General features: G+C 42.3%; 2 protein-coding genes across 8 annotated transcripts in view; one reads left to right on the forward strand and one right to left on the reverse strand.

Moving 5' to 3' along the window:
- The window catches only part of EFCAB11 (EF-hand calcium binding domain 11), a 141,012-nt gene extending 124,182 nt beyond the window's left edge, over positions 1 to 16,830 (reverse strand). For all 5 annotated transcript variants that reach the window (XM_032405766.1, XM_032405767.1, XM_032405769.1 and 2 more), the window contains exons 1-3: positions 16,647 to 16,830; positions 16,022 to 16,117; positions 12,181 to 12,226 (exon numbers count right to left, since the gene is read on the reverse strand). In XM_032405766.1, the coding sequence (XP_032261657.1) occupies positions 12,181 to 12,226; positions 16,022 to 16,117; positions 16,647 to 16,721 (217 nt within the window). In that variant the 5' untranslated portion in view covers positions 16,722 to 16,830. The remainder of the gene's footprint in view (positions 1 to 12,180; positions 12,227 to 16,021; positions 16,118 to 16,646) is intronic.
- A 1,521-nt stretch (positions 16,831 to 18,351) lies between these two features.
- Positions 18,352 to 27,479, forward strand: part of TDP1 (tyrosyl-DNA phosphodiesterase 1) — a 95,054-nt gene continuing 85,926 nt past the window's right edge. For 2 of the 3 annotated variants that reach the window (XM_032405770.1, XM_032405771.1), the window contains exons 1-3: positions 18,374 to 18,493; positions 22,494 to 23,056; positions 26,752 to 26,795. In XM_032405770.1, coding sequence (XP_032261661.1) covers positions 22,498 to 23,056; positions 26,752 to 26,795 — 603 coding nt within the window. In that variant the 5' untranslated portion in view covers positions 18,374 to 18,493; positions 22,494 to 22,497. Of the gene's footprint in view, positions 18,494 to 22,493; positions 23,057 to 26,751; positions 26,796 to 27,479 lie in introns of all 3 variants that reach the window. The other variant, XM_032405772.1, reaches the window with a different exon arrangement.

The following is a 27,479-nucleotide window of genomic DNA, read 5'->3' on the forward strand; positions in this document are numbered from 1 at the left end:
CCCTAAGCAAGAGGGCACACCTCCCAGTGCTTCCCAGAGTGCCTGGCACGTGCTCGGTAAATGTGTGTTGTATGGAATCAGTGCATGCAGCCTTTCCCCCCATCACAGCTAAAGATATGCAGGGACGCAGCTCTGTTCTCATCTCGGCACTTTTGAGACCAGAGGACATATCGAGATTTCTTGCTGAGGATAAAATTGAAGTCTAGTCATGCCACGTTCCTACAGGTTCAAATCTGTTTACTTTCATGAACACCAAAAGCTCATCAATTAGATAGCATCTAGATTAGTTGAAATCCCTGAATAATATATTCACTGATCTCAGCATGCCCTACGAGACCCTTTACCATCTTGCCCCGTCTACCTTTCTGGCCTCCCGAGCAAACTTCCTGAGGCTTCCCCAAGGCAACAGACCCTTTCATACCTTTGGGCACATTGCCTGGAATGCGCTTCTCCTTTTTCTTCTACTGAAAGTTTACCTCTCCTTCCCTCTGCAACCAGTGCAAGTCTTCCCTGATTTCTCCCAGTTGAGTCCCTTTTCTGTGACCCAACAGCCCTCTGTTCATAACACAAGTGATTTTCTTTTCGAATCTATTAGGTCCTATGGAAATTATCTGATCACACGTCTGCCTGAGAAGCACTGAGAGGAAGCACTGTATGTGGTTTAAAATTGTATCCCCAGTGTTTGGCATAATACTAGTACACATAGTAGGCATGCAGTACATGTTTGTTGAGTAAGTAAATAAAGTAATAGGAAAATGTTTATTTCTAGTTGTCAGCAAAAAGCATTAAAATGTGTGTTTTAAATGATCTCATAACTCTGTAAAACTAATGCCAAAAGGAGGTTACTTTCTATTCACCTAGCCACCAAAATAAACCATCATTTTAGAAACCCCAATTTCTTAATACATATGATATAGTAAAAAAGCAAACGAAATTCAGAGAGAAAGGAAATGCATGCATAATATTTGCTCTTTACTTATCATTGCATCTGATTTAGGGAAATGATAAAAAAAAAAAAAAAAAAACCAGGACAATTCCATGGTTCAATGTGTGATTCACACACAAACACACACACACACACACACACAGAAGTACATAAGTAGTAATATCTTCTAAATTACATATTCAGAAAACTTATTGGTATTTGGAGCTATAAAGCAGTTAGGTCTTTATTTCAGAAGCCTGTGGGATAAAAAGCAAATGTTCTTTAGTTTTTCCTAGGAGAAAATGTGGATTTCAATGGAATGTTTACAACCACTTAAAAAGGACCACAGTCTAATAACACAATAACTTCATATATGTCATCAAGTTCTTTTACACTATTTTCCCACAGGATCATATGCCTTATTTTTTAAAGTCAATATTCCAAGGGTCATCAAGTAATATTAAGCCATGAAAACATATCCCCACTGCTCCCTCCACCCCCATGCCCTTAACTTGTCTTATCGTGCATGGCAACACATATCCAAGTGCAAGCCCCTTTTCTACAAAGGGTAAAGTTTCATTCAGCTTGGCTCTCACCCTCCAGTTGTACAACCACTTTCCAAAGCCAACGCATAATGGTTTGCTAAGTTTTATACACCTCGCTGCTCTTTAAGTGGCCTAGAAATACAGTTTCTACTACTAGCTCCACCTGCTGTCACAATATTCAAACCTAAAATTATCTCTTTACAAAGACTTTCAATAATTCTATTGCCACCAGATTTAATACTCAATGACAAATGCATTCCCTGTGTCCGCCCCTGGAGTGAAAGAATACGTTCAGAAAATTCTAATTTCAAATACAACATCGGGTCTCCTATGTACATTGTTCCACCAATAACAATTACCTAAATACACTTTACTGTACTTACACATTAGGATCGTAACAACATCAGGAACCACATAGACCTATGTGTTTATCTGAGTTTATTATTACTCTATCTACAAAAGGTGTTCAGAAATCACCTGGGTAGTTTTAGCTGTAGGAAAGGTGGTTCTTTATAAAACAAGTCTGACATGCAGAGGAAATGAAAGCAGATTTATTTTGTTTGGAGCAAGGGGGCTTCCCCACCATTCCCTGTCCAGCAATGCCCCTGGAAGTGCCCCCACAGGACCTAGGATTGAGGACCATACCTTAAAACCACTGGGACCAGTGGTTTTTACAAATCCTTCCAGACTCCGTAAGTCTGCATTTTCCATACCATTGGAAAACACTTCCTTCCATTTTATAAACTACTCTTAGCAAAATGGACTCTTTCCATGTTCTATAACAAATATATATATTTTACCTTGCAAACCACTTAATATATATGATATAGATATATCATGTACAGAGAAAGACTAGGAATGTTATCGTTTGTATTTTTTGTTTTTAAGTAGTTTCCTAGGAGAATAATCATCTTTTACCACAGGGGTGGATATATTCAAAAAGTCCAATAAAACTATATAAATTTTTTGCTTGAAAGTTTCATTATATATATATTTTTTGTGGTTCACAAAACCACTGACCCTAAGCTTCAGGGCCAGTGCACACAGAGAAATCCTCTTGAAAATGAAGTCGTCTAGTTTCTGGCTATCACAGTGAGCTTAAATTAGAAACTGCAATAAACCTGGGGAGAGTGTAGGAGAAAACAATAAAAATGCCAAGTTATTTAGACTAAGTCTGGTCCTAGACTTAGGGGAAAAGGGAGGGTTCACATTCATTGTGCCATATAATAATTTTTCCAGGGCCCAAAAATGCCTAAAAATGAGGTTTTAAAAGGATTAAGTGGCTTTTTAAAAGGTATAATGCAAGCCTTCTCTAGTATGAGAAATAAAATTCAGATTATGACTTCTAGAGGCCATGAGGGGAAAAAAGAGACAAAATGTGTTCCCATAAAAAGATTGCAAGGACAGAAGGCAAAAGTGGTGTCAACAATGGTGAGATGTCCCCTATGTTCATCTCTTTTCTTTCTTTTTTTTTTTTAGAGAGAGAGAGAGAGACAGCGTGCGAGCGAGCACATGTGCCTGGAAGAGGGAGGAGGACAGAGGGAGAGAATCTTAAGCAGGCTCCCTGCTGAGCATGGAACCCCCACCCCGGGCTTGATACCACAACCCTGAGATCATGACCTGAGCTGATCCATCAACCTGAGCCAAAATCAAGAGTGGGACACTTAACCGACTGAGCCACCCAGGTGCCCCCATCTGTTTTGTTTCTTAGGGTAAAAAAAGAGAGAGAGACAAACCATACAACAGACCCTTAACTATAGAGAACACACTGAGGGATGATGGAGGGGAGGTGGGTGGGGTGGGGAGGTACGGTCCTCAATCCCAGGTCCTGTGGGGACACTTTCAGGGGCATTGCTGGACAGGGAATGGTGGGGAAGCCCCCTTGCTCCAAACAAAATAAATCTGCTTTCATTTCCTCTGCATGTCAGACTTGTTTTATAAACACATAGGCTAGATGGGTGATGGGGATTAAGGAGGGCACTTGTTATGATGAGCACTGGGAGTTTGTATGTAAGTGATGAATCACTAAATTCTACTCCTGAAACTAATATTACACTGTATGTTTTTTTTTTAAAGATTTTATTTATTTGACAAAGAGAGACACAGTGAGAGAGGGAACACAAGCAGGGGGAGTGGGAGAGGGAGAAGCAGGCTCCCCGCTGAGCAGAGAGCATGACTTGGGACTCGATCCCAGGACCCGGGGATCATGACCTGAGCCGAAGGCAGACCCTCAACCCACTGAGCCACCTAGGCACCCCACACTGTATGTTAACTAGAATTTACATAAAAACTTGAAACAAACAAAAACAAAGGTGAGCTGTCACAGCAAAATGGATAAGTAAATTCAGAGGATTAACATTTTTCTTCCGGCTTCCTGAATGAAAGTAGGGGAATAAAGAGAAAAGAATCTACCTTAATGGAAGAAATCAAGTTTTACTATATCATTGGGAGGAAAATGAAAAGAAAGAGTAAAAACAGGTTATAATAGAGAAATCTGAACCAATAAAATCTTACTTCTATCAAACATGGACAGGAATCGTTACTTTTTTTTATTGTGTACATCTCCTGCTCATAAACCATCAGAGGTTCCTCCTTCCCTTCATAGTGCAAAGTCCCGATACCTTATTCTGGAATTTAAAGCTTCATTATTCCTTCTAGCAAAGAGGTCCTCAATCCTCCTTCTTAACACTCAGCTTCCATCAGGGCAGCTTACTCTGCTGAACACAATTCATTTATAGGTAGGAACTACACTCCTTGCTGCTGCGAGAGGTAAAAATATTCCAAGGAGGGTGGATTCCGTTTACGGTAGGATTCATTACTAACAGTATGACAGCTGATAGCTTTGGATATGAAATCTGGAGGTGGCTGGGCAGGGAAGAGGGGGTTCTGGGAAAAGTCTCAGCCTCTGAGGGTGGGCACTGGGGGAAGAAGGTCTGAGAGAGAAAGCACACAGGGGTGGACTGCAAGACAGTGCTAACCAGGCCTTTCCCATCGCTAGCTGTGGAGAGGGAGGGATAAAGCCCTTCTCTGTACTGTTAGCAAATGCCTCAGCATTTGACATGACACCCAACGTTTATATGAACACAGAGTGTGCCCGGTAAGCAATCCGTGCTGAGCTCTGCCTCCACACTGGCACAGCAAAGCACAGAGAGCACCAGGGGCTGGGGGACAAGCACACAGATGGCATCTACATTCATTCATTTCACTAAGTCCTTTTCTTTGCTTCTCCAACTTTGCAAAACGTCCTTTCCCATCCAGCTCCGGTCCGCACCTCCTGTCTCCCTCCTCTCATCTCTTAGAGGTTTTCTTGCCCACAGTAATTATTTGACATCTGGCCATAAATGAAGTGACAATACCCTTTTATCTTCCCTATCTTCAGTCAGTGTCTGTGTCTCCTAATTCTTTTCTACCCTACAATGACACTCAGCATCCTCTAAATGGGTAATGAAATAAATTAATTTAGGGGTGAACATCTACGGCCAACACCAACAAAATGGTCCTATGATTATGATTGCAAGATAAGGTAAGCATAAGGTGTATGCATTTCCTGATCACAGAAAAGAACTAAGAGGTCAGCTGAAATCTGAAGTCAAACAAATAAAACCTTGCTAAACCTGCTATACTGGGACCTTAGTTCCTTAGGTAGGAGCCCCAAACAAGAAAACGTACACAACTAAGAAGGGTGTTCACAGTAGAACTTAAAACACTAAAAAATGGACATTAAAATTTAAATTTGGGAAAACAATACATTTCACAATCAACTATTGGGCTCAAAACAACTCAGATGAGAGAGTAATAAATAAAAGTATATAAGCCAATTGGCCATTAAGCTCTTCCACAAATTATTTTCCAATTGAACTAACACTGGAGAGCATGACTGAGTCAAACAGTCCATAACCACCATTATGATGAGTCAATCTCTTTGATTTTTCCATTGTTTAAATTGAAGGTTATAAGTAAATTCTTGGAAAGCTTTTCCTTCTTTAAGTATGCAAGTGAAGTATGTTCATTGTTTTCAAAGGGTAATATGAAAACAGGAAGGAAAAAAAAAGCTGGATCTAATTACCTAGTGAAAAGAAAATTCTGAAGTACTTTTTTTTTTTTTCCCTTGGCATATTTTATGTGGATCTGGGATGAAAACACACTGACAGCTGTGTGAGGATTCAGTGGGGCAATATTCATGCAGTTCTTACTCGCAGCACTTAACATACTAAGCAAAAGTCCCATAAATCTTATTTGTTGTTATTCATATAAAACGCTCAACAATTTACCACACAATGAAGTCAAATCATTGGATATCACATGTGGTCTTTCTTTGGCCTTCATGGAACTGCTGAGACATGTTTGGCATTAAACCACTGGCCTACAATGAAGAAAGTTTAAGGAAGAGCCTTACAAAATTCACTAGTGTATTTACTGAACAGTTTGTGAACATCAATGGCCACGCATCAGTCTCTCCTCCATGTGACGTCGTGAAAGAAATATCCCATATCAGGGAAAACAGTCTCTCTAGATAAGAAGTTTCTATTGCATGGACGCTGATCATTGGATTGCCATTCCCTATTTGTTCTGGAGATTAGGTAGCTCAGAACCAAATCTGACATCAACCTCTAACAACAGTGGAGAACTTTCTGTGTACTGATCCACCTGTGATGGAAGTTCCTAGGGGAGTGAACACTGGCCTCAACTCTGTCACAATGACTAATATGACCCATGGCACTATTAAAATCAAGGGAAGGGTTTATCAAATGGTTGAGAGGGTGAGCTTGGAGATCAGACCACTGTGGTCTGCTACTTAGCTAGCTGGGCCACCCTAACTTAACCTGAGTTTCAGGATGTTATAAACTTATAAAATGAGGATAATCTTGATAGCATAGAGTCGTATTAAATTGAACAATTCATGCACAGTGCTCGTCATGAGTCTGCACATGGTAAGTTTTCAGAAAGTCATAGCTGTAATTATTACCTATAATAAATATTGTAACACATGTAGATGTATTTTTTAAATAAATAAAGAACCATCAAATGCCAGGATCGAGATATTTTATTATTCCTCTCTAGAGCCTAATTTCCTCATTTAAAAGAAGGGAACAAATAAGTTTTCTAGGTCTCTTCTGGTTGCAACCTTCTTTTGTTCTCTATACTTAGAGAAGGTATGAACTGCATCACAGAGAATAAGCGTTATTAGGAAATACAACCCTCTAAAAGGGGTCGCAACAGCACATATTAGAACTACTCCAACAGTGATCTGTTGTTTCTTAAACAAGAGGCTTGATTTTTTTTTGTCTCCCACTAATATAATTCCTTGTTCCCAGTGCCTAAACAGTTTTTGCTGATACCTGCTTGTTAGACATTAAAATGCCTTCTTGCTACTTCTTCTGGCTACCCTCAAATTCTCCCAGTGTGAGTTTCCTAGAGACACTCTACTCTTGCTTCTAATGGCTTTGACTTCACTTTTCATTCCTCTTAATTTTCACAAGGAGAACCTACAGAAACGACCGCCTTTTAGAGAGACCAGAAGCTCCTGGGAAGTAGGACCTGGGCACCCAGGTTTAGGTACTGTGTGAAGTGTGTGCCTGGTTAAGACTCTGCCAAGTCAGGATCAATCCAGATGTGAGTCTGGATCTCACCCAGGAAGCTGGGCAGCAACTGGGCCTGCACAGAGATTAGGGTGGCATGCCTGAGACCTGGCGTGGCCTTGTCTGGATGTAGAAAGAGCCACAGCTAGCTGGAGAACGCCCGGGTCACGGCTACCAAGAACACCTTTGCAAAATGGGATTACCTGAATCAACAGCTTCCAGAAAGCCAAGGCCAACATTTCAGTTCTTCTTCAAGATCAAAACATTAAGGAGAGAGATCATATATTTGACAAAACATTTAAGCTGTGCATAAACCCTCTTCCTGCATGAAAAATAACATGTAAAAGGTGACTCATGTATGGAAAGGGTGAAAAGAAGGAGCTGATGGTCTGAAATTGGTTCAGGAGTGAAGAGTTCTAACAGAAAAAAATTAGGTTAGCAGCAATCACAGTTTGGCAGTGATTTCTTGCTAGGATGACTTTTTTACTCTTTCTTTTGAGTATTTGTAGTCTTGAGTCTCCCTCTCAAGGGAATACAAATTAAAGCTAGGTGGAAAGGTAGTACCCTGACTTTAAGTCTATTCCTTTAATCTTGATGGTAGTGATTCTCTGAGAAGGTTAATTTGCCATTGAGATCAAGACCAGAAGAGGAAGGAGAGGAAAAAAAGAAGAAGAAAGAAAAAAAGGAAAAAAAAAAAAAAGAAGAAGAGGAAGGGAAAAGACTGGAAACCTGTAGACTGAGGAGAGTCCTTTGACACAAATTTCAGAGCAAGGTGCTAAGCACCTCCACTGTGATCTCATTCCTCCCCTATCTTCCCCTGAATTTCTCAGAGGACTAAGTTATTTTGTAACCTTTTGAAATATATCTTAAAATTATTATTAGGAAAAGATGCTGTGAAAAGAAGCACCTTCATGATCTCACTGAGAAGTGGATGTGAGAGTAGATGTAATATCCTCCATATTAAATGCAGGAAAATGCATATGGAAGCCGGTCCGGGAGCATATCATCAAAGTCAGAAAAGCCTCATAAGGAAGACTATTTTCACTATCAAAAAATTCCAGTTTTGAAGCAATTGTTACGCCATAAGAGATTGAGAAAATGTTCAATAATAAGGCAGTCTTCATTGTATACGAGAGAACTCAGGCTGGGAGAGACCACGTAAATGCAGTGAATGTAGAGAAACTCTTATCCAAAACATAAAGCTCCAGTGGACATGAGCACTAGTATGAAAAGGAAGCTCTATGACTCCAACAAATGTGAGAAATATTTCTGCGTGAAGTCAAAACTCAAGAATTAGAGAATTCATAAAGGAAATTTTGTAACTTTCACGAACATATCTTTAGCCACAAGTCATCGTCAAACTGAGTCTCTCAAACACCAGGAAAAAAAAATATATATATATATACACACACACACACACACACACACATATATACACATATACATATATATGTATTTATTTATGGGAGGAAACTAACAATGGCGTACTTGGAGCGGCCTCTTGCCAGAGATCAGTTCTCACTTTCTATCTGAGCACCCGCACACACACGAGAAACCTTTAGAAGGTAATGAAGGTAGAAGACCTTCTGCCAGAATTTACCCTTCAAATTACCCATACAGGAGAGAAATCACATGACTGTAACACAGGCAGGGAAATCTTTTTATGAAGTCTTATAAAACATGAGATAATACATGGTGGGGGGATCTTATGATACTGAATGTAGGAAAAAGTTCTGTCAGAGCCCATCTTGGCTCTACATCAGAGAATTCACTATACCTGTAAAGAACGTGGGAAACCTTTCTTCCAGAAGAACACCTCTTTGGATATCAAAGAACGGGCTGAGGAAAGAAAACCTTCTGCGCGAAGGCAAACCCTCAATTCAGAATCAGAGAACACACATTAAGGAGAAGATCTATGAAAATAATGAATGATCGGAGAGTGCCTCCAGCAGCAGTCACACCTGCTATATCAGAAAAGTCGCAAAATGAAGCAGCACTGGGTGAGTAATGTGTGGGGAGGACCTTCACCCAGACAGAATCACTTACTGTCAGGGACTGTTATGGAGAGAAACCCTATCAACGCAAAAAGTGTGGGAAATCCTTCTGCCAGAAGACAGAAATCTTTTAGATTAGAAGATTCACATAGAAACCCACAGAAAAAAAGGTAGGTAAGGCATCAACAAGAAGTTACAACTAACTGAACATTACAGAAATAATATTTGAATATCCTCAAAGCACGAACAGTTTTATAAGAAATTAAAGACCTGGGGAAATTCCATCAAGTTAGAGGGTTTGTTAAAAACACATTCTCCTGGGGCACCTGGGTGGCTCAGTCAGTTAAGCGTCTGCCTTCAGCTTGGGCATGATCCCGGGGTCCTTGCTCAGCTGGGAGTCTGCTTCTCCCTCTGCTCCTCCGCCTGCTTGTGCTTTCTCTCACTTGCTCTCACTTGCTCTCTCATTCAAATAAATAAATAAAATCTTTAAAAAAAAAAAAACCACATTCTCCTGCCAATCATTTGCTCTAGGAGTCATGGTTCATATGTGATTCCAGATCTTGTATACAAAAAAAGCAATCAGTAAACTCCTTCATAAATCTAACATTTATAAATAAAAATATTTTTAGGGGCACCTGGCTGGCTCATTCAGAAAAGCATGCGACTCAATCTCAAAGTCATGAGTTCAAGCCCCACGTGGGGTGTAGAGATTACTTAAATAAATAAAACTTTAAAAAGAAAAGATTAAAAAGAAAAAAAGAAAGAAAAAGCCACACCAGTCAGAAAGACACAGGAGCCAGCTTGAGGAAGCACTCAATGGCCAAGTCTGTGACAAAGTGAAGACTAAAATAATTAAATTAATAGAATGTAAATTATTAAAAGCATATAATTCATGGGTCCATGTCGATAATAAATAGATTGATCAAGAAGGGAGGTCTCAGGCGCCTGGGTGGCTCAGTCATTAAGCGTCTGCCTTCGGCTCAGGTCATGATCCCAGGGTCCTGGGATCGAGTCCCACATCGGGCTCCCTCCTCGGGGGGAAGCCTGCTTCTCCCTCTCCCACTCCCGCTGCTTGTGTTCCTGCTCTCGCTGTCTCTGTCTCTGTCAAATAAATAAATAAAATCTTTAAAAAAAAAAAAAAAAAAAAGAAGGGAGGTCTCTTGCCCATAGCCAAGAGCTAACTGGAAGAAGTACTGGGCGGGGTGGGCTGGGTAGCGCAGCTGGCATCCGACTCTTGATTTTGGCTGGGGTCATGATTTCAGGGTCCTGGGACAGAGCCCCAAGTCAGGCTCCATGCTCAGTGGAGAGTCTGCGTAAGATTCTCTCTTCCTCTGCCCCTCCCACTCATGCTCTCTCTCTCAAATACAAAAATAAATCTTAAAAAAAAAAAAAAAAAGAAGCAGCACTGGGATTAGAAAATCATTACTTTCCAACCATTATGGCAAAGACTGGGTCAGACAAGAATCATGGTTATCAAATCTAGGGGGAAATTTTGATGAGAAGCAAAATATTTGCAATGTCTTCAGTATATCTCCACAGACTGCTTGTTAGTTGCTAAAGGAAGAAAAGATAAACAGAATACAATGGAGAAACTGGATGACATCTTGATCAGTGATAAAAATTAATATCATCTATGAGAGAGAGATGGGTATTATGTTCCTCCAGACGTGGCACCTAGAGAGGGACAGATCACCTAAACAGTATTCTGGCTCAGAATGTTTAACTTCAACCTAATTACAGAGAAACATCAGGCAAACACAAAACAAGGACCATTCTTAAAAAACAAATAGTGAGGGCTGGGCTATTTCCTCAAAAATATCAATGTTATAAAAAGGCAAGTTTAAAGGAGGCTAAAGAGACATGGCATCAAAGACTAATTCCTGTATTAAATGAGGAATGATGTTATTAAGGACATTATCAGATCAAGTGACGACACTGGAATATAAACAGTAAATTAGATAAAAATATAGTATCAATATTAGTTTATGAAGTTGCTAAGTGTGCTGTGGTTTTAGGTTCAGTGCAGTGAGAGGAGGGGGGAAGTGGTAGGAAGGGCCAAAGGGCTAAGAAGTTAACAGTAAGTGCACCTGGGTAAAGAGTATAGAGCTCTTCTCGGTACTATTTTTATTTTGCAACTTTCTGTAAGCTCTAAATTATTTTTTTTTAAAGTTAATTTTTAAAAAGCCAGTCCAGCATGTTCTGGACCCTATCTCCAAAAACAACAGGTATTTCCCTCTCTCATCTTCCTTTTCCCTCTTCACTAGAGCAATCTGCTAAACTCAGACACATCTTTAAGTGCAAAAAACAAAACAAAACAGAACTGCTCTAGACCCCCAGCCACTCCAGACCTACTAAAAGACTTATCTCCCACTCCAGCCTGGCCTCTGCTTCACTGCTCTTGCTAAAGTCAGTAAACACACCCAGGTCGCCAACTCCAACAGATAAATATTCAGTTACTACCTACCTGACCTTTCCACAGTGTTGACATCCTTTTCCTTGAAAGAATCTGCTTCTCCTCACTTTTGATCAGACACCTGTCATTTTCCTCCTGCCCTTCTGCCCCCTCTAAATCTTCTGCCATTTCCTAACTCTCTCCCAAACTCTCTCCCGGACTTCTCGTGATTGAAGTTCCTAAGATTTTCAGTCCACTCTGTCTTGCTAGGCGGTCTCATCCATCCCCGTGGCTTCAAAAACCATCTACGTGCCAATGACTCCCAATTTACTTCTCCAGCCCACAGCTTTCCTCTGAATTTCGTATTCACACAGCCTGAGTACCCTGACATCGCTGACTGAAAGGTCTCAAACTTAACATATGCAAAAGTGAACTCTGGGTCTCCCCCAACCCCATACCTTTTCCCTCTAGTCTTTCCATTTCATCGAGTGCTACTTCCATTCATCTAAGTCAGAAAATCCCCACCATCACTTGGATGTTGACATTACAAGCAACGTTTTTTCGTTACGCTTTTCAATGGTTGAAAACTTCCCTACAATAAACATACATACTTATGAAGACATTAAAGAACCAAAACCTCTTTCTTTGAAACAGAACAAAACAAAGATGTGCTTTATAATCTCTATTTTTGTTCTTAATTTTCGCTTTATGAATGTCTAAAAATTAATATTAAGTTTCATATTACCGGAAGTGTTTGGATTTACTGAAGACATCACGGAATCAGCTTCTATCTAGAAAAGAAGAAAGAATAGCACATATAATTTCATCAAATGTTTTCACAGTGAAAGTTCTTAATTCCTGAGGTGTGGGGAAGGATTGTATTTTATGAGAAACCAAATGTCTTGAGTTCAGCCGACAAGTACTATCACAGGACAGCTCTAAGAGCCATTTTATTCTTCCATCTATATCTAGGGTGGGGGGATGGGTGAAATCGGTGATGGGGATTAAGGAGGGTTGTGATGAGCACTGGGTGTTGGAGCTGTTGAATCACTGTATCATACTCCTGAAACTAATATCACACTGTGTTAACTGGGATTTAAATAAAAACTTAAAAAAATAAAATAAAAAATAAAGTGGTATTAAAGCAAAAAATATCCCTATATCTATAAGATACAATATGCTAATCCGCTACAGACTCTAATGGCCCCAAAACTGTTCCATTGACCAAAACAGTTTAAGCGTATAAATCAACTTGGCTGTCACATATGCAGCATAACCTAAAAGGTAACCTTTCTATTTTACACAAATACAGGCGATTATTGCAATGAGCTCGATGGCTTTATTTTTGAACTTTTTTTCCTGATTATAAAAGTAACATGATGTAGAAATCATGAAAAATATAAAAAAATCATGAAGAACGTTTTTAAAAACAGCCATCCAAGGAGAACCCGCTATTAACATTTTGGCCTAGTCTGCATTTTTCCCCCTATGGCTTTTTAAACATATTTCAGAATACACCCTATATACGGTTCAGGAAACTGCTTTCACCATACATTAAAATATAAGCATTTTCCTGTATGGTTACAAGGGCCTTATAAACATGATGGAATTGGAACCTTGGCAACACCTCACATAGTTTCTCTACCTTGGATTCTGTACTTTCCCGGTTCCTCTTGCCCCTGCCAGGTGGTTCCTGCTGCATGTTCATGGAGCCCCTGCTTACCCTTAAGTATTGGTACCCCCCAGTGGTGTATCTCTTGCCCTCTGCATACTGTTCTCGGGCAACACCACCCAGTCTCATGCTCTGAGCTATCACCTGTAAACTGAGGAGTCCTGAATCTGTCTCCAGCCCTTCCCTCCCAATTCCTCACCTGGTTCCAGATTCCTGCATTTACAAGGGGCGGCAAAATCTGAGGGCAGATCTTTACCACCAAAACCTTAACACCAGCACAGTATTTAATGCGTGAATTCACTTGGGAGTCCACAGCCTCCTCAAACTTAATGTGCCCCAAACTGAACTCATTGACTTTCTCCCAGGCCTACTCCTCAGTTTTCCTACTTGGTGGCATTTACTATTGCTTCAGGCCTGGTTTCACACCCCTCTCTTGCAGCCAACCAAATCTAATCATCAGGGCATAACATCTCCCAACACAACAAAGTGCTTCTGGATACTTCATATCAGAGGAGGCTAGCTAGGCTAGCTAGCTCTTCTAGTCTAAGAGATGCCTAAACTCCTACTTTTCACTAGAATTAGAAGACCCTCTTCCTTGTCCCCTTCACTTTGGGTTCTTTCTGTTCTTCTCATGTTAGTATTTATCACAGAGTTTTATAAGTCTCTCTACCCTAACTTGCGATCTGCTTCACAGTAGGGGCTATGTTTTATTCATTTTTATATCACTAGCAACTAGCAAGTGTTCATTTTTTTAAATAGGAACACTTCATAAATTTCATTGTGTAAACAATTGCATGAGTGTATACATGATTTATTACATGTCGTGCATTTCAGTAAATATTTCATTTGCTCAAAAGCAATATTCAAAAATAAAACCCCAGGGGCTCCTGGCTGGCTCAGTTGGTGGAGCATGCAGCTCTTGATCTTGGGGTTGTGAGTTCAAGCCCCACATTGAATGTAGGAGATTACTTAAAAATAAAATCTTTTAAAATTAATTAATTAAACAATACCCCAAACCTCAAGCTAGCATAAAAGTAAAAATCTGTTACATTTCACAGAGGGTATGCATTGTCATTTATTTAACACAAGTTCATAACAAATGACTGACAGGTGTACAGATGATTTGCTATCACTTTACTGTTTAGTGATCTGCAGTCAGATATTTGATTAAAAAATGAAATCTGCTACCTCGGCAAGGTATGAGAATAAGAGTAAAAATCTGTTGAATTTCATGGACTGTACATATCTGTCTTACCACATCACTGTACTTGTCATTCATTTCCTCACTTATATTCTAAAATTAAAGCCAATTAAGGAGATTCAGGGATGATAAAAGCAGAATGAAACCAGCTATCTTTCCAGCTGAACACAGGTTAAATACAATGCTTCAAAGGCTGGATCCATTTAGCTGACTTGCTTTGGAATTCTAGCTGAAATGACTGCAGGTTAAGAGAAGAGCTCCAATTTCTGGGAGTCAGCCCTGACTATTTCTCTGAGCTCCACAATCAGCATCTCAGTAACCAAGCATTTGCTAGGAGGTGAACCACTTTGAGCCCACCTGGTCCGTTCATGGGACAGATTTGTGTCAACAGAACTTATTTACCGTGAGGTTGTGATACATTTAAGCATAATGAGAGATGGAGACGCGATACATCACCTGGTTCCTGGCTTTGCTGGGCTTGCAATCTGATAGGCAGAGCTCACTCTTGAGGAACAGCCGGGCCAAACGGGTTTAAGGAGGGCACGGGGCGGGGGGGGGGGGGGGGCAGGGTGTAACATTCCAGGCAGAGCCCTCTGTTTGATGGCTGCAACTGAATTTCTTAAAGCTGGACAAGATCTTGTCTGGTTAATTCCAGTTCAGCATCTTAATAAGAGGGATCCATCTCTAGAATCAATGTAACAAGGGGAGCAGGAAATCTGTCCTCCTAAAGCAGGACGCTCCTTGAAACTCAGCTCAACTCTCCTTATTAGTGAATTAGTGCAAACTTTCCTGAAGAATAATATCCAACAAAATTTCAAATGTACCTAGCAATTGTACTCCCAGGAATTTATTCCATAGATATACAACCACAAGTTTAGATATACATATAAAAGGATGCTCAACACAACATTTGTAGGAATGAAAAATAATGGAGGCAATCCAAATGACCAAAGACAGGAAACTGGCTAAAGAGAATATTACACAACTACTTTTTTAAAACGTGGTGGTGTGTGCTTTTATGTTCATTGTTAAGTGAAAAAAGCAAAATAAAATAGGTATACTATGTACCCACTTATGTTTTTATTTAACCCTTTATTTTTTTAAAATATTTTTATTAACATACTATTTGTTTCAGGGGTACAGGTCTGTGATTCATCAGTCTTAACAATTCACAGCGCTCACCATAGTACATATCCTCCCCAATGTCCATCACCCAGCCACCCCATCCCACTTATGCTTTTAATAGAATGCTAGGCATGTTTGTTATACATAGGAAATTTTGGAATGACACACAAACAATTGTTAATTATGGTAACCCCTGAGGAGTGGGACTGTTTGGTAGCAAAGGAGGAGATTTTACATTCAACTTTATACTTTTTCCAGACTGTCTGAATTTTTTGTCTATGGAAACGTATTAGTTTTATAATTTAAACGAATTCCTGTTACCAATACCCGCCTCCCAGACTTCCCTCTTGACATCTCCCTAGCATCTTGCATTTATTATAAGCCTGGTGGTGAGAAAGGCTTCATGAACTCTAATTCATCCCTGAGTTAGGTTCTTAAGAAGAGTAAAATTCAGCACTGGACACATCTCTGAAATCGCTCTGAGAGGCAGTCATTTTAAACATCCGAAACTAGCCACTGCACTTGACTTAGAACCTACCCACCCTTGTATTGTCTGCCCCATTCCCAAATAGATGAAGAAAGCTCTACCTTGGAGGGCTTGTACCCAAACAGCATTACAACAGCAACTTTAAAGTCCTCTCTGCTTAGATAGCCTTTGTTATCTTCATCGCATGCTTTAAATACCTAAAGAACATTAAATAGCTTCAGTTAGACCGAAACGGTTTGTTCTATTACTTTTATTACTAGTTTATATTAAATTTAGACCTCTAAAATCTAAAACTTAGCTGAGCAGGAGGGTTCGGAGATGGGAGTTGCATTATCTTAATTTTACTTCTCAAGAATTATTAACGTGCTAAAATTTACCCCCCGAAATGTGCAAACGACTTAATCGCTAGACTGACGCAAATTAATTCCTTTAAACCACTGGGATAAATTCTATCCAAAATTCAGTCCTAGAATTAGGAAGGTGAGACAGATATAAGGTTAGAGGTTCTTATTAATAAACTGGATATGGGAAAAGGAGCTTGGAAGTAGCCAGAACACTGGACAGAGAGCGAGAAGCCTTGCAGCCCTCGGCTCAGTCATTAAGCACGGGCCTTTGGAAGGACAGTGCAGTCCTTGTCAGTGCAACAGTGATTAGTGAGACCCAGGCGGGTAAATGAAATGGGAGCCCTCGGTCAAAAGTCGGAGAATCAGCCCTCCGGACACCTACTTCCACCCACTTCCTGTGTTCTGAGGGGCTGGCTTCCCACGTCCGTGGCCGGGCTCCGGCCTCGGAGAAAAACATCGCGACCACCACAAGCGAAAGGGACCGGAGAACCGAGACCTCCACCGCCAGAACCCGGTTGCGGCAGTCCTCTGGCTACGCATATCGCAGCTAAGGAAGCTGAACTTGGCCGGGCAACTCCAACGTCTTCTCCCATTGGACGGCCTGCTAGCCACTGGCGTTGATCCCGCGGTTCTATTGGCCAGAGCTTTAGGCCCGTTTCCTTGGAACGGCCTATGGCGGCGAGGCTCCTGGGCCCGCCCCCAGCCTTGCTACCGCCATGCTCGTCCCCTTAACTCCTTGCGCACCACTGGGATCCCGCTCACCTAGGTCCTGCTTCAAGGTCTCTAGCAAGGTTCCTCCCATTTTTCTGCCCCCACACCTTGCAATAAGTTACTTTGGTAATTTTTATCTATGACACTGTGCTGAGCATAGGAAACACAAAAAGTGTGAACAAAGCATTAAAAGAACCAAAGAGCCAAGTCCAGGATTCATGTGCATATCTGCAAGTCAAGTTATTGGGGTCCATCCCTCCAGGGCAGTTACTACGGTCTGTTTTGTCCTCCCGATATCCCTGCAGGAAGATGTTCAGTAAACGAACCAAGTCCTTAGGACTTTTATGATGTGGGAAACAAAGCCAGAAGGAAATGTAAATAAAATTAAATGTTCTTATAACCTGCAGCCCATTAACAATTACTTGATGCCGCAGCGTACGTCCTCCAGGAAGCTCCCAACTGTCTTAATGTTAATGCCTTGCTAGAGGAAAAACAACCTTAGCTTGACAATAGCAAGGCCTCCTTTATCTCGCGAGTACTTTTTAGCAAATGAAAGTCCTTTTGGAAACTTGCCTAGTCTTTACCTCCCCCAACTCCAACGTATATAATCAGTTGCTCCTCACTTTCCCCCGACAGCAGTTCTGCCCCTGGGTCCTATCGTCGTGCCTTAGTAAAACCACCTTTTTGCACTGAAGGCATCTAAGAATTCTTCCTGGGCCGTCAGTTCCAGACCCCAACAACACTACTCCAAAAATATCACATCAGTTTACACCAAGCTGTTCCACTAAGCCCTTTAGGAGAAGTGCCTAGTTTGAAAGAAACTGAGAATAAATGTTATAAACATTATTAAAGCCAAGGAATATGGGGGGGGGGGGTTGCGTTTTGCAAAAGAGTTTTAGACCCCACTCTCTTCTGGCAAACCAGTAAGGTTAAAAACACACGTTTCAAAGAAGAAACAGGCATTCGCGTTTGAGTGTGACGGGAGCTCATTACCCTTTTATTTTACAGCAGGTTCTACAACTTTGCGCCCCCAGCGAGCCCGCTCCTCCAGGATACAGGTCTCAAACCACAGCGGCCTCGAACCTAAGCTAATCCTCTCTCTGCCTAAAAGTAAATACCCCCTGCCTCGAGCTCCGGGAAACTGAACCCGTCTATGACACTCCCTGCAAAGTGGATGAGTTTCGCCCATTAACTAAGGGAGGAGAGAGAGAACACTTAATTTTCCCTCTCCCCCTTTTAGGAGAAGCGGTCAGGGGGTGAACCGAGAGCTGGAGGCTGCCGGGACCTCCCTTGCACCCATTCCTGGGGGAGCGCCCTGCAGCCCCTCAGGATCCGGAGGCCTTTAGGACCCAGCGGTGGGCGTCCCGGAAAGGGAAGGGGCTGGGCCACCGGGTGCGAGCCCCGGCCGGGAGGGTTTAAATTGCGCGCAAGCGCGGGCGGCGGAAGAGAGCGCGCGAACCCGTGGGTTGCTGGTATTTCAGGGGCGAGTTTGGCTGTTGCCGGCTGTGGAAGTTTCAGGTTCGTGTCCGGCGGCTGCGGGACCCTGGCCGGGGAGCCCCTGCTTCTTCCGGCCTAGGCCTCTCGGGTCCCGCGAATTCTGAGGCCCAGTGAGACTGGAGGTGGAATCTGAGGGAAGCGGGGTATCTGGTAAAAACGCTGGGGAAGGTCCCCTTGTGGGCCTCATAGAATCTGTCCGGCGCGAGCGGCAGGCGTCGCGGCGAGCCGAGGGCGGCCGGGGGCGTGGGTGCGAGGGGTCCCCGCGCTGGGGTTTTTGCTCCGGCTTCTCGGCGCGGCAGGTGGGCGGTATCGGCAGGCAGTGATGCTGGCGCGCGTCGGGCGCCTACCCTGTGCCAGACACTGAACCTTTCTGAGCCAGGTTGCCTTGTACGCGGAGCCGGTCGTTCGCGGGGCTCAGTATAGACTTGATGCGAGGGGGGGAGAATTTCTTCAGATTTCCATCCTCCTTAGCAATACAGCTTCAGGTTTGCCAAATTTCAGTCATTTGCCTTTCTCCTTCTTGGTTTTTGTCTCACTTTTAATATCTATACCATTGTTTATTTGATGTTTTTATTTGAACCCACTTTTACATAAATATGGTCTTTAAAACTTTATTTTGCTGGAAATAAAATGGAGCCATAAGATACTTTGATTTTAAAAAAGTGTTACTGGTGCCTGCAGAAAAACCCAAAGTTTCTTGAGGCCTTTCTGCAACACTACGACTGTCTCCTTAATTTAAACGGATTGGAAGGGAAAAGGATGGTACTTCCATACTGTGATACTAACGTTCGGTCCCAGTCACCTCCACTTCGGAAAACACTGCTCTGTGCCGACCTGCTCAGAATTGGTCCATCTGTATTGTGACTGTAGAATTCCAGCGTCACCACTTAACTCAAAATGGGATGTTGGACCTGTGATGTGCCAGGTGCAGCCCAGGGAAGACAAACAATTGAAGGGAACGCTATTGAGTTCCATCTTTAACACTGTGACTTGATTACAAAAGCACCCTGCAAATGCCTGTGTGGCACAGAAGTAAAATTCGAATACTGGAACCAGGGAGTTCTCCACAGGAAGTCAGTTCCTAATCTTGGCCTTTCAACCACTCCTCTTCTTCAGGCTGACAGCCCTGATACCAGAAAGAGCTTGGTAACCTGCTGAATGTAATGACGATTTTTTTCTTTCAAAGGTATTTTGCCTTTAGTAAATAACCCAGCATATTTAAGTGTGAGCAGTTCCAAAACTTAAGCTATGTCTACAGCAGACAAAAGCGTTTTTTCCCTCGAGGAAATGTCTTTTTCAAAACCTTTTTTTTTTTTTTTTTTTTTTTTTTTTACCAACTTGTCCTACTTTGGAGGGAATGAATGGTCTTTCTCCTTCCCATGCATGTGTGGTTCTAGAAAATGTAGGTAATAAAACTTGGAAACCTTAGAATTACTCTAAATAGCTGAGTCGCTAAAGATGAGTATCTTCCTTAGAGTTTTCAGGACTTTTAAATTCCGTTTTATTGAGATGTAATTCATCTGGGAGAGGAATGGTGGTAGCCTGTAAGGTGTCTGCATATAGCTTTTCTTATGCTGGAAGCTGAACCCTTTCCACCTAAAAATTCTGCCTTAGAATGGGGAAGGAATCTATAAAGAACAGCCTGGGAACTCTTTCTTTTTTTTTTTTTTTTTTAAAGATTTTATTTATTTATTTGGGAGAGAGAGAATGAGAGAGAGCACATGAGAGGGGGGAGGGTCAGAGGGAGAAGCAGACTCCCTGCCGAGCAGGGAGCCCGATGCGGGACTCGATCCAGGGACTCCAGGATCATGACCTGAGCCGAAGGCAGTCGCTTAACCGACTGAGCCACCCAGGCGCCCAGCCTGGGAACTCTTAATTGATTCTTTTACTTAAGTGCCTGGCTTTACTGCTATTTGAGAATTCTTTGAAAGCTAGAGCTAACAGTTTTTTTCCTAAGGTGTTTCTATTCTGAAACAACTTTTTGAAGTCACAAAACTGTAGCCATCAAAATCATTCCTTCAGAGTTCCTTTAATTCACAGTGAATTGTGATGGCTTAAATACCTCTTTCCAGCCGCCTCCAAGAGTCTAGAACACAAGAGGAATGTAAGTTTAGAAAACTTAAAAAACCTCAACTGTTCAAATATGTTAAGTACTAAGTCTAAATATTTCATGAAAACCTAGCTCTTGTATCCTGTTAACGGTAATACAGTTCTAACAAGCTTCTTTCTTAACCCTTAGCAGATTAGAAACAATTTAGGGGAAAAGCCTACTGAGTTCTTTTTTTTTTTTTTTTTTAAGCTTTTATTTATTTATTTGAGAGAGAGAATGAAAGAGAGCACATGAGAGGGGGAAGGGTCAGAGGGAGAAGCAGACTCCCTGCTGAGCAGGGAGCCCGATGCGGGACTTGATCCCGGGACTTCAGGATCATGACCTGAGCCGAAGGCAATCGCTTAACCAACTGAGCCACCCAGGCGCCCAAGCCTACTGAGTTCTAACAACTCTTAGAAGTGGACTGGACAGAACACTTAGAAAAAGAGCTAGACAAAGTCTAGGGCGACTAGTACAGGAGAAAGAGGCCCCATCCATCTCTGTAGTCCCTAAAGCTTCGTCAAACAGTATCCATGCCAGGTGAGGTTAATAGGGATCCTGAGCCGAGAAGAACAGGTCAAATTATTGTCTAAATGCACTCAGTTTAAAAAAAACATCTTGAAATAGGTAACTTACAGGAGAAACTTGATCTTACTTGACTCGTCATGAATTGAAAAAGTGAGAAATTGTGAAACGTGATAGATACCTTAAGTCTTTTTTAACTTGGCCAGCAACTGGCTGGCTCATTGAGTAGAGCATGCAACATTTGATCAGCCTACTTAAAACAAAACCTTTCTAGCTTGAAACTTAAAAGTGTATTCATTTGCAAATCTTTTGGTGTGGAATCAAGCCTTTTGCAGGGGGAGGGGGTCCTGTGAACAGAGTTCTACAGTCCATCTTGGTATACCAAACTTGTGTCCTCAGTTTCTTTAAAAGAACAAAACTTTGACAATAATTTGAGCGCAGACTCTTGGGTTAAATTTTTCTCTGGGTCTTGTATGAAAATTTTATTTTTATAAATAAGTTTTTAAGATTTATTTGACAGAGACTCAGCGAGAGAAGGAACACAAGCAGAGGAAATGGGAGAGGGAGAAACAGGCTCCCTGCTGAGCAGGGAGCCCGATGCGAGTGAAATTTTTTTTTTTTCTTAATCACAGTGAGAAACTGTTCCTTAGCTATCTGAAAAATGTACTTGGCCTTTGCACTTGAATTGGTGGGAATTTTGTAGGTAACAAAACCGAAAGTACTTCATCTAGTTTCTTAAATAGAAACTCGACTGTTTTAGAAAACAAGTGTTTTTGCTTCAGTGCAAGTTCTCTGCAGGTTTTAGTAGTTTGATTTAGGACAGGGCCATTAAGGTAGTTGGGTCCTCATGGCAGCAAATCTAGATAACGTATATACAGAATTGAGCGTTTTACACTGTCTTGAGGATTTTGTTAAGCTTTACGGTAAGTAGCTTATCTTTGGTGAAGTAAGAAAGAATCGCTAAAGTCCTGTGGGCTCTCATGCTTGGGTGAAGGGTAGATTTGTAAACTCCAATTTGACCTCAAAAATTTGAGTATAGTTCTTGAAATTCCTTAAATTATCTTAACCCCAAGCACCTGTTAGAAGATTCGGCATCAAGAGCAAATATTTTTATTTTGGAGTTTGGCCCCCAACTCTTTCCTCGGGCCTCTAAGAACAAGGTCTGGGTTGAAAGAGAGGAGAAAGTAACTAGGATTTTTGCTGTCACTTTATTTGCCAAATTCCTGTAGCAGATTCTGGGAATGTGCCTCTGAACACCTGCAAAACAGCTGACGTTCGTTACGTGGCTCAGCATCTGGTAAGCGTCAGGTGTGCTGTATGTGTTGCAGAAACTAATAGGAATTTGAGAGCAACAGTTTGCCAATTTCCTAGTGAATGGAAATAACAATATTTGTCTTTCATTTCCAGAAGTATGTCTCAGGAAGGTGATTATGGGAAGTGGACAATATCCAGTAGTGATGAAAGTGAGGAGGAAAAGCCAAAATTAGACAAGCCATCTACTTCTTCCCTCCCTCATGCTGGGCAGGGAGCAGCAAATGAACCAAGATACACCTGTTCTGAGGCTAGGAAAGCTGCCCATAAAAGGAAATTATCACCTGTAAAGTTCAGCACAGATTCACAAGCTTCACCTCCCAAAAAGCAGAAGAGTGGTTCCCAGGAAGACCTGGGTTGGTGTCTCTCTAGCAGTGATGATGAACTGCAACCAGAAACACAGGAGAAGCAGGCGAAGAACATGGTGGTCAAAGAGGAGAGCGGCATCTCTTCTCCCAAAGACAGTGCCGCCCAAAGAACTGGAAATCATGGCTCTCCTGCCCACCATGGACTAAAAGAGGAGGAAGAGGAGTATGAGACCTCAGGGGAAGGCCAAGATATTTGGGACATGCTGGAAAAAGGGAACCCCTTCCAATTTTACCTCACTAGAGTCTCCGGAATTAAGCCAAAGTATAACTCCGGAGCCCTCCACATCAAGGGTAAGTGGATGCTGCATGTCTGGTAGCTGTCAAACAGCACTTGGGAAGGTCCCCTTGGCAAAACAAGGAGGGTAACCTAGAACGATCTCCAAGAACCCTTCACAGTCTTAACTACCCTCAGGAAAACTACCGGTTTGACAAACAAATGTGTGTTTGACAGCAAGCTGTTTACTTAGGGAATTATAGGGTGTTTCTCAGTCCTGTAGATCTACCAGTTGGAATACTTAGACAATTTTAAACATCGTGCTAACTTTTAAAGCTTAAACTTTAATGAAATAGCGATATCTGACAGTAGTACCATCACCTAAAACTTGTTGATGCGGATTTGGGGCTCCACCCAGGTTCACTGAATCAAACTCTGGGAGCAGGGCCCTGCAGTCTGTTTTAAGAAGCTTTTCCGGGGATTCTAATGAGGGAGCAGAGGACCAGCTGAGGACAGGCAGAAGCTGACACCCCACAATCCCGCCCTGACCCCCATGGGATATATGTGACATTCCTCAGACACTCCTGGCTGCCCTAAAGGAAAAACAGTTAATTTATAGAGATTAAAATCCTACAAAACATGAGTCTCAGTTTACAAAAGTCTTAGAAATTCACAAGAACAAAGCATTTCTATCAATGGCCTAGCTTCCAGAAGGAAATGTAGATACAATTAAATGTCCTTATGACCAGCAGCCCATTGACATATACTTGAAGTGGGCAAAGTGTAATGTTCCTCCAGGAAGCTCCTAATTATCTTACTGTTAATGCCTTACTAGAAGGAAAACCAAGCTTAACTTGACAATGGCAAGGCCTCCAGTATCCGGTGAGTCTTCTTTAACAGACAAAAATCCTTTTGAAATCTCCCTTTTCCTTACCTTCCCCAACTCTCAAGTATATATATAATCAGCCATACCTCACAAACGAGGGGCAGCTTTTTCTGCCCACTGGTCCTGTCCTTGTGCTTTAATAAAACCACCTTTTTGTACCAGAGACATCTCAAGAATTCCTTCTTGGCCGTTGGCTCCGAACCTCACCCCACCTAACTTCACCTGTATTCCAAAACCCCATCACTAAAGCCCAATCAGGTTTGACAACCACTGCTTGGAAGCCAGGTTTTTCTTCCTGGTGAAGAAGCAAAAAACACCAGCATGCGAATAGGTATTTCAGTTCTGAATCAAAAGATAGTCTTCGGTTGCTTTGCTTATTCCTCAGGGTGCATCTGTGTGATGTTATGATGTATATGTATTTGGTCTTCATTCCTGGTTGGTTTTTGTCCCAGGCTCCTGTAAGAGCCCTAAAGTAATGAAGGTCAAAAGAATATTTTCTGGGGCGCCTGGGTGGCTCAGTTGGTTAAGCATCTGCCTTGGGCTCAGGTCATGATCCAAGGGTCCTGGGATCAAGCCCTATGTCGTGCGTGCTCCCTGCTCATCAGGGAGCCTGCTTCTCCCTATCCCTCTTCCTGCCACTCCCTGCTTGTTCTCTCTCTCTGTCAAATGAATAAAATCTTTAAAAAATTCTGTTCATAACAAGCCCCTTTCAGTCATACCTGGTTTGTTAATAAAGTGGCTTTTGGAAAGCCCTTGAGAATGGAGAACTGATTGCCAGGGAGACCCAATTGTGTCACTAAAGCTGGAACTTTAATTCCCATCCCCACACTTCCAAGGAGGGGGAAAGGGGCTGGAGGTTGTTAATCATTAATGGCCTTTGTAATGAAGCCTCATTTAAAAAACCCTAACTGTGTAGGGGTTTGGAGAGCTTCCAGGTTGATGAACACACGGAGGTGCACACCCCTTCCCGCATACCTTGTTCTTTCCATTTCTTCCATCTGGCTGTTCCTGAGTTGTATCCTCTTCTAATAAACTGGTAATCTAGTAAGTAAAGTGCTTTCCTGAGTTCCGTGAGGCATTCTAGCAAATTCTCAAAGCCGAACAGGGGCCAAATAGGGGATACCGTCAAGAAACTGCATTACATTCCTTTTGTGTACCTCTCATAAAGGTAGGAGCTTGGGCACCTGGGTGGCTTAGTCAGTTGGGCATGTGTCTTTGGCTCAGGTCATGATCCCAGGGTCCTGGGATCGAGTCCTGCTTCGGGCTCCCTGCTCATGGGGAGCATGCTTCTTGCTCTCTCCTTGCTCTTCCCCCTTGCTTGTGTTTGTGTGCACATGTGCGTGAGCGCTGTCAAATTTATAAATATATATGTATATATATAGGAGCTTCCTTAAGGCAACCTCTTTTAAAATTTTTGTACCCCAGCATGTAGCTCAATATTTGGAAGAAGCACTCAGTAAGCATGGGTCAAATAAAGGAGCCTACTCTTTTTTTTTTTTTTTTTTTTTTGATGGAGGGAGAGAGCGCGCGCGTGTGTCCATGTACAAGCAGGGGGAGAGGGAGGAACAACCTCCCCACTGAGCAGGGAGCTCGATGCAGGACTCGATCCCAGGACCCCAGGATCACGACTGGAGCTGAAGGCAGACACTTAACCGACTGAACCCCCCACCCCAGGCGCCCCAAAGGAGCCTACTCTTAATCCTCAGGCAGTTTGATGGTTAAGAGCACAAGTGCTGAAGCCAGATAACCTGGCTTCAGATCCTGACTAGCCCTTTGTGGCCATGGACAGCCTCCTAAGGGGAAACCCCTCATCCACAAAGTGGGAATGAGCAACTCCAGCTCAGAAAATGGCTGTGAAGAAGAGTGAATACAGGGACAGTGATAAGAATAGTGCCTGGCATCCAAGAGATACGAGTACAGCAGTTAAACGATCAGTGGTGGTAACCGTGTAATTCCTCTCCTGGTACAATTTATGAGAAGTGAGCTTTCTGATCTTACTTGAAATTGAGTTGGAATGGATGCGAGTTGCAACTCCCTTCAAGATGACCTGGAATGCTAGAAATGTGAGCTTTGGGTTGTGGGTGCTTTGACCCTCCTTCACAGGAAGCAGGTGCTCTCAGGCTCCAGAAGACTATCTTGCTAGTCTTGGGTTAGGGAGGTTTCTTGGAGAGGGATTTGAAGGAGATAAAAAATTAAGATCTGGAAAGAACAATATGTTGGGGCGCCTGGGTGGCTCAGTTGGTTAAGCGTCTGCCTTTGGCTCGGGTCATGATCCTGGGGTCCTGCGTCGGGCTTCTTGCTCGGCAGGGAGTCTGCTTCTCCATCTCCCTCTATTGCTCCCTCTGCTTGTGTGCTCTCTGTTAAACCTTTAATTAAAAAAAAAAAAAAACAATATGTCTTTATTGTCCTTACTGGAAGTTTTTAAAATTGACCAGTCATCGGGGCGCCTTGGTGGCTCAGTCGTTAAGCGTCTGCCTTCGGCTCAGGTCATGATCCCGGGGTCCTGGGATCGAGCCCCGCATCAGGCTCCCTGCTCTGCAGGGAAGCCTGCTTCTCCGTCTCCCACTCCCCCTGCTTGTGTTCCCTCTCTCGCTATGTCTCTCTCTGTCAAATAAATAAAATCTTTAAAAAAATAAATAAAATTGACCAGTCATCAAATTCTGAAATTGAGGTTTTAGTTTTACATTGTATTTTGTTAAAACGTAATAAATATTAAATAGCTCAAATTTTCTCTTGAATTTTATGGAACATTAAAGTCTAGCTTTGTAGTCCCTTCAGTTTTCTCAGCCAAATTTTGATTGTCAATGACTAAGTCAATTGTGATTATTACCAGATGATTTTTATCAAAAAATGAATTAGATATAAATGGTTTTTTTGTCTTCTCAGATATTCTGTCTCCTCTATTTGGGACACTTGTGTCTTCAGCTCAGGTGAGTATATGGTGGTTTTTTTCTTTGGGGGAAAAGGGACAACCCCATAAGAAAATAGGCGTGAGGACCTATCTCAGTCCTGTACAGGGTCCCTAAGATGGCCCATACCAGGAGGCTGGCATCAGGAGCCACAGTTGTGGTATCCAGTCATTAGCATGGAATAAGGATGCCACGATCAGTGGAGCTTCTGGCTCTGGATTGGGTTACAAGGACTGGCCAGGAAGTCACGTTGGGAGTTCCAACCTGAGGGACTTCTTTTTGGGACCCAGTTAATCTCATGGGATTCTAGTACAACTCCTGGGAAGGTATGGGTAGGTAGGTGAAGGCCAAGTTGTTTGATTCGATTTAGAAAACGGTTTCCTACACCTACCAAAAAGAAGTGAATAAAAGTTATGTGTAGTTCTTTGTGTTTGGTTGCTCCTGCTTTATAGAGCTGGTTCCCTTGTGTTGATGAATCATGTTAATGCTTCAGGCTCTTGAGGAAATAGTGAGAAAACAGGTCACATCCACGAAGAAAGCAAAGCTGTCTGTGTGCTTTATGTCCAACTTGGCCTCCAGAATCCTAGTCTCCAGATGGAACATGGGGTGAATTTGTGTTCTTTTAGCTAGATTGGAGGGGGAGGGCCAGGGATTACCCAGGCATGGGGAGGAGCCCCCATGGGTAAGTTCAGTGCAGAACTTGTA

The sequence above is a fragment of the Phoca vitulina genome, unplaced genomic scaffold, assembly GCF_004348235.1.
Source record: "Phoca vitulina isolate PV1807 unplaced genomic scaffold, GSC_HSeal_1.0 scaffold7, whole genome shotgun sequence".
NCBI lineage: Eukaryota > Metazoa > Chordata > Mammalia > Carnivora > Phocidae > Phoca > Phoca vitulina.